Source organism: Solanum lycopersicum, chromosome 11 (assembly GCF_036512215.1).
Source record: "Solanum lycopersicum chromosome 11, SLM_r2.1".
NCBI lineage: Eukaryota > Viridiplantae > Streptophyta > Magnoliopsida > Solanales > Solanaceae > Solanum > Solanum lycopersicum.
Genome location: NC_090810.1, coordinates 60,349,808 through 60,360,650, shown reverse-complemented (window position 1 = coordinate 60,360,650; position 10,843 = coordinate 60,349,808). Strand labels below are relative to the sequence as shown.

The 10,843-nt window shown below is 35.0% G+C and overlaps 2 protein-coding genes across 3 annotated transcripts; one reads left to right on the top strand and one right to left on the bottom strand.

Moving 5' to 3' along the window:
- Positions 1-1,494: 1,494 nt before the first annotated feature.
- LOC101257735 (uncharacterized) lies at positions 1,495-3,477 on the top strand. Its single transcript, XM_069291090.1, has 4 exons — positions 1,495-1,544; positions 1,658-1,914; positions 2,488-2,948; positions 3,214-3,477. The coding sequence occupies exons 1-4, from the start codon at positions 1,495-1,497 to the stop codon at positions 3,475-3,477; spliced, it is 1,032 nt and encodes a 343-aa protein (XP_069147191.1).
- A 419-nt stretch (positions 3,478-3,896) lies between these two features.
- Positions 3,897-9,538, bottom strand: LOC101252953 (putative disease resistance protein). Of its 2 annotated transcripts, XM_069291496.1 has the most exons (3): positions 8,584-9,538; positions 4,575-8,497; positions 3,897-4,183 (listed from the first exon to the last, which is right to left on the bottom strand). In XM_069291496.1, exon 2 carries the CDS (start codon positions 8,486-8,488, stop codon positions 4,604-4,606), a length of 3,885 nt encoding a protein of 1,294 aa, XP_069147597.1. In that variant the 5' UTR covers positions 8,489-8,497; positions 8,584-9,538; the 3' UTR covers positions 3,897-4,183; positions 4,575-4,603. The 2 variants fall into 2 exon arrangements, with proteins under 2 accessions (XP_069147597.1, XP_069147598.1); XM_069291497.1 differs by lacking the exon at positions 8,584-9,538 and having other exon boundaries at positions 4,575-8,559.
- Between the last annotated feature and the right edge of the window lie 1,305 nt (positions 9,539-10,843).

The window sequence follows — 10,843 nt, the reverse complement described above, 5'->3', positions numbered from 1 at the left end:
CACAAACACATATTACGTATATATTGATTTAATATAAACATCTGACACCAATAAGAAATTCTTGAATGAAAATGACAAATACGATTTTTACGTATCACTCTAGTAAGTCAATCCTTTTTTTTGTGACAATCCGATATCCACATTAGAGTTCGACTAAATCTGGATTCATATCGAAAAGTTTCACATTGAATTCCATTAAATCCAAATTCGCACTGAAAAGTCTCACATTATAGGATAAAATACTGTCTAATAAAGACTACTTAATATTTAACATGACTCAAATTCAAAATCTTCGTACTTAACACAACTTAAATAACATAGCCTAGTATGAAATGGGATGTGAAACAAGAAGATGGGAACAAGAATATTCAATAATTTAGCCTGGCCCATAAAGTAATGGTGTAATGTTCAATAATTAGGATATTTATGAAAAATGAAAGTGAAGTAATAACTAAATATTATATCCAGAGAAAATTATGGTAAAAATGGTTAGTAATTTTATGAAACATACTTTAAAAATGAGTGGTAATGGTGGTGATTAGTAACTACGTGTGAGATGTTGACCAATGATAAATCGTGGTTGGTGGAGGTAGTTAATAGTGATAATTGATGATGGTACTTAACGATAGATGTGATTGATTGGTAAAGATAATGACAATAAAAATAGTTGATAATGTGTATGACTAATAACGGAGATAGCTGACGAAGAAATTAACGTCGTTGGTGGCAATGACAAAGTTAGAATATTTTTTTTATCACCAATGGAGTTAAAATTAAAGATAAAGAAGCAGACATAAAAAAGGTTGATAGGGGTTCAACTTTCAAACTATATATAAATAATAATATTATATACACATACATAGCCTTTTATACTATATATAAATATTAATATAATTTTTCGTTCAAGACAATTTAAATAGAATTTATCAGTCTTACCTAGCTCTACTCCAAGTGGTGGAGGAGGCTAAAATGAGTAATAACAAGTGGCCTCTTGATATTTTATTCAGTTGTATCAAAAATGTCGAACATTATGTAATTTTTTTTGTATTAATTTATGTGATATATTATGATTGAAATCTGACATTTTTTTCTTATTGCCTGACTTAGAAAGTGTTATAATAAAATTTAGAAATTTACTAAGAAAAGATGAACATGTTAAAATTTATTTTTAAATAAAATTTTAAAATATGTTAATAAAAATAATAATATCATATAAAATGAAATAGATGTCGTACCGGAAAGTTTGAAGGTTTCTTCGATAATACTATATTGAATTTTCTTTCCTTTAATTGGAATCTTCTATGACACTTCTAATTTGGATAGTACAACCTATTATTTTGCCATTATATATTATATTGTCTTGTATTATAAAAATATTAATAAATATATTATTTAATTGATTATATATTTGTAATTGTCGCTAAAAATATACAAAGAGTGTTAATTGCCGCTAAAAATACTTATTTAGCAGCAATTGAGAATTAATTGCCGCTAATGATCATTTTTGTTAGAGTGAAAGTCACTTTCTTTGTTGAAGAAATTTGGTATCTCGAAGAAAATGAGATAAAAAACTATTAGTTGAGTGATCACCTGAGATGAGAAATGAAGTAGTTCAATTTGGTTCAATGTGTCTTAATTAGTAAAGAACTGTTAACAGGAAGGACTATTTCGAGATTCCATGGGCGAGTTTAAGATCAACGGTAGAGCCTTTGTTCGCGGAGAGATCATTGATTCACCACAAAGATTACCTCGCCAATGGGCGTCTCATAGTGTCTGAAGTCACTAATATTACCAACAAAGAAGTCTTGACTGCAGATGGACATCAGGTTACCTATGACTATCTTGTGGTAGCCACCGGTCACTACGATCCCCTGCCTGTATCGAGAACAGACAGATTGGAAGAATATCAAACAGGTATATATACATATTGCATAGCATCAATGACTTAGTTAAGATATCATTCATGTGTTTGATTCGTTTTATTAACCATCTTGTCTGCTTTCCAACGAGCAAATTAGTTATACGTATAATCATTTGAAATGTTTATGCTCGCTGAGTTTATCAACTTTTTGGGAAAATGATAAAAAGAAGCTAAAGCATTTGTGTTTTGTATCCGTTGAGCAAAGATTCTTTATTTGTAAATCGGTTCCTCTGGCAAGTTTAATTTCACGAGGTTCAACCACTTGTCTACGAGATGTACTAGTGATTAAATCTTTTCTTTAGTGAGCGTCCTGTTAACGTTATAGATTACTACTTGATATTACTAGTCAAAATGGCGTGTGGCTCGACTGTTTTTGGTTTGGAAAATGATAAAACAAAGGTAAATCACGGGTGTTTTTGTATACGTTCAGCGGTTCATCTAGCCAGTTTTCATGGGATTCAGTCAATTGTCTTGTCGTGAATGTTGAGATGTACTAGTGAGGATATTACTAGACAAAATGTAGTGATGTTCGACTAATTTTTACATCGTTCATCTTGTTGTTGCAGAGAATGAAAAGATAAAAGAAGCTGATTCTATATTGATTGTTGGTGGTGGTCCTACTGGTGTTGAACTTGCTGCAGAAATCGCTGTCGATTTTCCTCAAAAGAAAGTAACTTTGGTGCACGACGGATCCAGACTACTAGAGTTCATCGGATCAAAAGCGTCTGACAAGACCTTAGAATGGTTAAAAAACAAGAATGTGGAAGTGAAATTGATGCAATCTGTCGATTTGAGTAATAACACGGACAACTCAGGTGGAAACAGAACATATTTCACTTCGTCTGGGGAAACTATCAGAGCGGATTGCCATTTTCTTTGCACGGGAAAGCCACCGGGTTCAGAGTGGTTAAGGGAGACATATTTGAAGGATCGAATCGATAATTTTGGAAGATTGAAGGTTGATGAAAATCTTAGGATGAAGGGTCACAGAAACATATTTGCTGTTGGTGATATAACTGATATTAAGGTAAGAACTAAACTGCATATCTCTTATTTCTTGAAAATGTATCATTTCTGTTGTGAGGAATCTTGTATGTGTTACAACATAGTAAGAGGGTTAGCGAACAGTCGATTTAAAAGACATCCTGAATCTTTTTGATAATATAGCGATAACCAGAGGACTTGAGAAGGTAGGAGTAAGGTCTGCGTAAACTCTACTTTCTCATCAATACTGTGTATGTTGCTGTTGTTATTATTCTTCAATTGAATTCTAATGCTTTCTTCGTTACCAGGAACTTAAACAAGGATATTCAGCTCAAAAACATGCTCTAGTGGCCGCAAAGAACTTGAAACTTTTGATGAGTGGAGGAAAAGAAAGCAAACTTACAATATACGAGCCTCGATCATCTCCTAAGATCATCGTTTCGTTAGGAAGGCACGATGCAGTGGCTCAATTTTCGTTCACAACGATCATTGGATTAGTCCCCGGGATGATCAAGTATAAGGATTTATACGTTGGGAAAACGAGGAAGAAAATGGGGCTTCAACCTAAGTAATATATGGTTGTTTCATTCATGAAATTTAACATCATTTTGAGTGTGAGAAAATCGTATCATTTCATGGCCAAAATTTGAGTTGTTCATTTTGCTGTAGACTGTGCATAGGTGTTCAATAGCTAAATATTTTTTAGTTGTTGTAACTATAGTTAGTGTAGGATTTAGCATTCTTTCTTTATTTTGGTTGTTATTTGAGGTTTTTTTTCAAAATTATTTGCACCTATGTAGTTATAATTTTTAGTTTACACTTTATACCGAATATAATTGCTATGAGTTGGGGTGAGATAGTTGAAATTTTTCTATCCTTAATTAGAATTTAGGAGCACGAGTCGTAGAATGAAAAAAAAATCATTTCAGGAGCGCCACTCCTTCAAATGTGCAAATTTAGTTGGATTCTAATGTGGATATCAAGCACCGAATGAGCAAACAACATATCCACTATAAAAATATATCAGTACTTCTTGGAGTTTATTCAACCATCACGAGTTATAATTCTAATTTGATTTTCTGTACACAAAAATCTTACAAAATGAGTACTCTAACCACTAGTTGAGTCCCAAACATATTAACTAATCGAGTTTGTCAACTTACAAAAGGGGCTTGCACTGGAAACATGAAATAATATCAGCGGTACACTAATTGTAATCGCCCTTCTTTGATAGTCCCATCTCAAAGACTTGCCTATAACAACAGACCTGAAAATTCACTGTGGACGACATAATAGCTTTAGTGGAAAGTTCAAAAAGAAAAAAAAAAGAACTCGGGAACAGATGTAAAAATAGCAACAGCACCTTAGAAACACTTCCTACGGACAATTGATTAAACATGGTGGCAATTGAGACGTGAATTAAAACATGGTAAGAGCATAAACCAATAAGCAATGAGAAATATAGAATTATATAACATGTGACAATGGAAGTTGCACTTATTTCCTAAAACTTGTGATCGTTATCCTTTAAAAAATTTAGATTCTCTATGGAGGTTAAATATAATGCTATGTGTTTGATGATGAGCTAGCACGGCATGATTAAAAATGAAAAGAAGTAACAAAAAAGCAAAGTGAAATAAAAAGCTTATGAGGGAAAAGAATAGCTTACATCAGTTGGGGAGCCATTTGTTTTTATCATTACATGCATTCCCCATCGATCTGTATGGTGGGGATATGAGCAATTTGTGGCCAGTATTCCCCCTTTTCAAATTCTAGTAGTGGTTTGAGCAATGGACATTCGGAAATCGATAGTTCAGAGAGGGAAGAGGGCATCCCTTTTGATGGAAGGGATTGGAGATTAGGGCAATCGGAGATGATCAGGTGAGAGAGGGAGGAGGGCAGTGCTGATTCAGCAAGTGATTGGAGATTAGAGCAATCGGAGATGTTCAGGTGAGAGAGGGAGGAGGGCAGTGCTGATTCAGCAAGTGATTGGAGATTAGGGCAATCGGAGATGGTCAGGTGAGAGAGGGAGGAGGGCTTTGCTGATTCAGCAAGTGATTGGAGATTACGGATTTGTAGAGCTTGAAGCGAGGTGAGGTGAGAAAAGGAGGAAAGCTGGCCTTGTGACTGAATCTGAGATAAATTGCCATCAATATCTAGATATTGAAGAGAGGTGAGGCTTTTGAGATGTTGGCTGCTTAATGTTATCAGATTGCATATGGTAAGACTCTGAATAGAGGAAGGCAACTCCCAATGTTCAATATCTTCGTCACTCCCATCATGAATGATCCATAACTCTGTGAGTCTCTGTAAATGCCACTGCTTTCGGCCATTCACCAGTTTCTTGCAATTACTGATATAGAGTTCTTGTAAATTGAAGGGCAATTCTCCTTCTATTTCTGGACAATCAGACAGTTGCAGTTCCTTGAGAGATGGAAGGAGTTCTGGAAGACACTTGAGCTTCTTACATCCCCAAATATTCAGTGACGTCAGCTGGGCCGCTCCTCCACATGCCATCGAGAGTTTTTCAACATTCTCACAATTCCGAATACGGAGAGTTTCAGTGGCAGTAGGAATCAAAAACCTAGTAACGTTCTGGCAATTTTCAATACTCAATTCACGTGCTGTTGGGAGAAACTCAGGTGATATATCATCTACACAACCACAATCCTTCACACTCAAATACTCCACAAACATCTCACAAACTGGCGCCTCCAATCTCAATTTCGGGCAATGAGATATCTGTATTCTCTTCAAGGTAGTTGGCAGTATGCTAAAAGGAAAGGAGGTAACAGACTTACAATCACATATATATATTTCCTCAATCTGCTTCATTGCTTTAAGTTGGGATCTAAACAGTTGAGCATCATCAATAACAACTGGACAACCAACAACTTCTAACCTTTTTAAACTTGAAAATTGGATGGGTATCTCCAAACTGAGCTCAGGGCAATTTTCTATTAAAAGGTTTTCAAGTGTAGAAAACTCTCCACCACCCGGTAGGTGCCATTGCTTCCACTCAGGCATATCTTCAAATCTAAGCTTCACAAGAGAGTTAAAAGGATTTTTGGAGGACAAACTACCATAGAATTCTTCCGTCACCTCTGTTATTCCATGCATCCCTTTAATAGAAAGGAATTTCAAACAAGGGAGTTGTCCTAGTGCTGGCAAGGAATAACAGTTCTTGCAGTTTCTAAGAGACAATTTCACCAGTTTAAGAAACAAAGGATCAGCAACCCAATCGGGAAAGTTTGTCCCTCTATATCCAATGATTTTGACTTCTTTTATGTTTTTATGTGGGCATAGCTCATCAAGTATGTCTCTTTCTGTATGTGAATTGTCAGCACTAATACTTTCACTCCACTTCAAAGATAACTTGTCAACATGATTCTTCTCCCTCATCTTTGCCTTCTCAGCTTCCCTTCTATCAACCACATTTTCCAACTCTAGAATTGATAGAGATCCATATAAGTTTTTTGCTTCACCCAAATCTTCCATTCTCCAAACACCTAGAAGAAACTTGGCTCCCACTAACACTTGGAGGCTTTTCAACCTGCTCAGATGTAGTGGCATCTTCAAGCGCCAAGTGTTGCTTATGTCAAGATGACGCAAGTTAATCAACTTCTCCATATGCAGCGGTAGCTCCTTAAGAGAACAACAAGATGACAGGAGAAGTGTCTCTAAGTTATACAATCCACATATGGAATCTGGCAACTTTTTAATCCATGTCTCAGAAAGGTCCAAAAATCTGAGGAGCTTTAATTTGATAAACAAGTCATTTGGCAACTCCTCAATCTTGTAATGAGAGAATGATAGTACCCTCAAGAATCTTAGTGTAGGCAGTATGTTATGCAACACCCTCTTGCTTAGAGGGTGATAACAATAATTGACACTAATACATATCGGAAGCAAAGTCCTCAGCCCCTCCAATTTGCAGAGGGGTGTCAATTTCTCAAACTCACCATCATTGACCATAGAATATGATAAGTGCCGACTTTTTTCCAACATATGAGATCCTTGGCTCTCTTCCAACCTGATACAAAGTTTTGAAGATGCAAGTTGGGCTAAATCATTGACAAGGTCATGCATTAGGAATAATTCCTTTATGTTTCCTTCAGAAGGATTTGGGACCCTTTCAAATAATGATCTGGAACTCAACTCGAGAAAGAATTGGTTGCCTAAATCTTGATTTATTTCATCTTTCACTGGTACGAGACCATTGGCAATCCATAGATGAATAACTTGTTCTTTCCTAAATGGATAATCTTTAGGAAATATTGCACAAAAAGAAAAGCATCGCTTTAAATGTGCGGGAAGATCATTGTAGCTCAACATTAACGCTGGTAATATGTCATTGTCTCGCAGCTCCCATATTTCACTTCTCAAAATACGTTTCCACTCATCAATCTCTGATTTGGAGCATAACATGCCAGCGAGTGTCTTCAGAGCTAAGGGCAGTCCTTTACACTTAGCTGCAATTTGTTTTCCGACCTCTTCGAGTTCCGGATATCCCATAGGATTCATGTTTTCAAATGCATGTCTTTTAAACAAAGACCAAGAGGCTTCAGTAGACAAATTGTTCATGCTAATTTGCTCATTTCCCATCATCAAGGCAACACTGTTTTTGCGTGTCGTCACAATGATCTTACTTCCTATATCTCCTTGTACAAAAATGTTTCTCAAGTCATCCCATTCGTTGTAGTTGTCATTCCACACATCATCCAAAACAATAAGAAACTTCTTTCCCTTCAAACTTTCCTTCACTTTGACTTGAAGCTGATTAAGATTGTGATCAGCCTTCAAGTCTGTTGAGCCAATTTCTTGAAGTATACCTTTTGTTATTCTGAAAGCATCATATGCCTCAGAAACACAAAACCAAGCTGTCAAACCAAAATGTTTCTTCACTCTCTCATCATTGTAAACCGCCTTAGCAAGTGTTGTCTTACCCAGGCCGCCCATTCCAACAATAGGAACTACAGCCAAATTTTTTCCCTTTGTATCCATAGACAACAAACGGCCAACCAAATCCTCTATTTCATTCTGCCTTCCAAAGATACCAGAATCAACAACCAAAGAAGTTGAAGGTGTTCTAGTTTCTTGTTTGGTCGAAATAAAATACTCCTTTAAGCCAAGGCGACCAATTTGCTTTTCCAACACCTCCAACGTTTCAATAGTTTCTTCCAACTTATCCTTTATGTTACGAAAGAAATCATCACTCAAGCACAGGTTGAGGTCACTTACTTGTTTGTTGCTTGTTTCAGCAAGATTTTGATGCTGGCCTTCCACCTTAAGCCTCAAAGCTTCATAATTGACTTCTTCTATTAAATTTTCAGCAGAGTCAACAGCATCTCGAAGCTCATTAAGCCAGTCGCTCACAGATGGATTTGATGCTTGCTTATTCTCTGCATCACTTAGCACAATCCGAAGACCACACAAAGTCATTTTCAGCTTCTTTAAGAGCTTAACATGATCCTTGTGCTTCCGAAACATGTTGAGCAGATCACCGTTAGGAGCAAGCCTATCAAACAGAACATTCAAAGCTGAGGAGAGAAATGCACCACCAACTGCTAATCCAATCTCCATTTCTGAAATCTGCAAAAGCGAAACAAGGAAACACACAATATGATTCTTTAACAAAATATATCTTCAAATAGTGTCTGTTATGAGCTTTATTTTACCTGTTGAATGCTAAGAGTAATTTGCAAACAAGAATGATCAGCGATTGCTCTCTCTTTGTTTAGTACAACTATGTTCTAGCTAATCTACAAGAAGCAAAACTTTCCTCTTTTTTCTTTTCAAAAAGTTGAATAATTGAGGCAAGTATCTTTTGCTTTATGTCTATTCATTACTTTTTCTTTATGCACTTACTCATTTTTCAACAGCTCAGTGTAGTGCTTAATTGAGCCCAGCATATATATCATGAATACGTTTTAGAATTGGATTCTGTAACATTTTCCTTTTATCAATGGTATTATTTTTTGTGTGTTTACTTGAGCCGATGGCCTTTCCGAAACAACCTCTCTACCCTACAGGTAGTGATAAGGTCTACATACACACTTCACTTGTACATGGGGTTATACTTGTTGGTTGTTTCTAATTTTCTATGTTGACATAACAAATAAACATCCAACATATAATATAACATAATTGTCCTGAAAAAGGTACAATATACTGTAGTTTTAGCAATATGCTTGTTTGCTAAAGCTACAAAACACAGACTAAGAAATAGCTTCTTCTTTTTTTCCTTTTACTGAAGCAACAACTCAACCGATTGAGTACAATTAGCATAAGTTAAATATTAATTGTAATAGTGGCATACTTAGTAAAAGAAAATCTATCTCACCCTTCTCACTCTATAGTTTTTTGCTAGATTACATATAAACTCTCTCTACGAGACACCAATATTTCGGCCATTCACCAGCTTCTCGCAATCGATGATCACAAGTTGTTGTGCAATCCTCAACTGTTTGTGTTATAACATCAACTTCAAGAGTTTACTTCTTAGTATCCAAAGTTGGAGGCATTAAAAAAAATTCAAATTATCCTTTCTTTTTTTTCTCTTTCCCATGAGTATGACTTTTCATACAACAAGAAGAGTCTTTTATCTCAATGGAATATATAATTGAGGCAAAAGAGGAAGGATATTTTATTTATTTTGGGTGGGGATATATGTGGACAGCCATAGAAAAAATAATAAACAAAACTGTCCTTTTTTTTAATCAGAAGTATCACTTTTCACCCCAACAACAACACTTTGTCTTCATAATGTTTTATTTTCATTTCTTCTTACTTTACTGTAACACACAAATTTTCTTTTATTTATACTTGAAAACACGTCAACAAGTTGTAATTTTTATACATAAGATTATGTATTTTATCAAAGCACAAGGGTGCAACTCTAAACACACACTCTCTCTCTCTATATATAATTTTAGTTTGTGTACATCTTATCTTTCCGAAATACCACTTGTGGAATTACATTGGATATGTTGTATGTCGAGATGTACTAGTGATTACATCTTTTCTTTTGCGATTGTCCTGTCAGGTTGTATAGTACAAGTCAAAATGGCGTGAGGCTAGACTGTTTTTGATGTCCTTTTTTCGGAAAATGATAAAAACAAAGCTAAAGTATTGGTGTTCTGTATCCATTAGGCGGAGAGCAAGTTTTCACGGGATTCAGTCAATTGTCTTGTGATGAATGTTGAGATGTACTAGTAGTCAAAATGTTGCAAGGTTCTTGTTGCTGCAGAGAATGAAAAGATAAAAGCAGTATTGATAGTTGACGGTGAAACCTACTAATGTTAAACTTAGCTGCAGAAATCACTGTCGATTTTCCTTTAGATTAAGGTAACTTTACTTTGGTGCAAGGTGAATCCAGACTACTAGAATTTAGAATGGTTAAAAACAAAAATGTGGAAGTAAAATTGATGCAATCTGTCGATATGTCAGGTAGAAAGTTTGGTAGCTGGTTTGGAAATGAATTATAAGTGAATTATGTAAGTGTTAGAATTCTGTATAAGTAGTAGTCATGTTTGTTAGTTGGTTAAAATGTAAGTTATGTATGTATAAAATTAATTAATGCGGTGTTTGGTTTATAATTTAGAAATTCACGTAACTAATACATATATAGATTAATATGAAAAAATCTATATATTATTTTATGCGGCATAAAAATGAAATAAGTAAATCATAGATAAAATAATGCATAAATTCCATTATAAAAAATAAAATAAAATCTGTGTTTCTCTTTTTCAACTTTTCACCCAACTAGAATACAAAGACTTTCACCTAACAAGAAGACAATGACTATTCATTATTTTCTCAATTCAATAATTGAAGCAAAAGGGATAGAGTTCTTAAGTAGGGGGAGACTCAAAAATAAAACAGTTAAAAATGATAAATCTTCATGATTTTTAAGAAATTAATTTGAGAGATAAA

Coding starts and splice junctions, on each gene's coding strand:
- LOC101257735 (XM_069291090.1), top strand. CDS start 1,495: ATGATCATTTTTGTTAGAGTGAAAGTCACTTTCTTTGTTGAAGAAATT. Junction 1,915..2,487: donor ATTGGAAGAATATCAAACAG/GTATATATACAT, acceptor TTGTTGTTGCAG/AGAATGAAAAGATAAAAGAA. Junction 2,949..3,213: donor GTGATATAACTGATATTAAG/GTAAGAACTAAA, acceptor CTTCGTTACCAG/GAACTTAAACAAGGATATTC.
- LOC101252953 (XM_069291496.1), bottom strand. CDS start 8,488: ATGGAGATTGGATTAGCAGTTGGTGGTGCATTTCTCTCCTCAGCTTTG.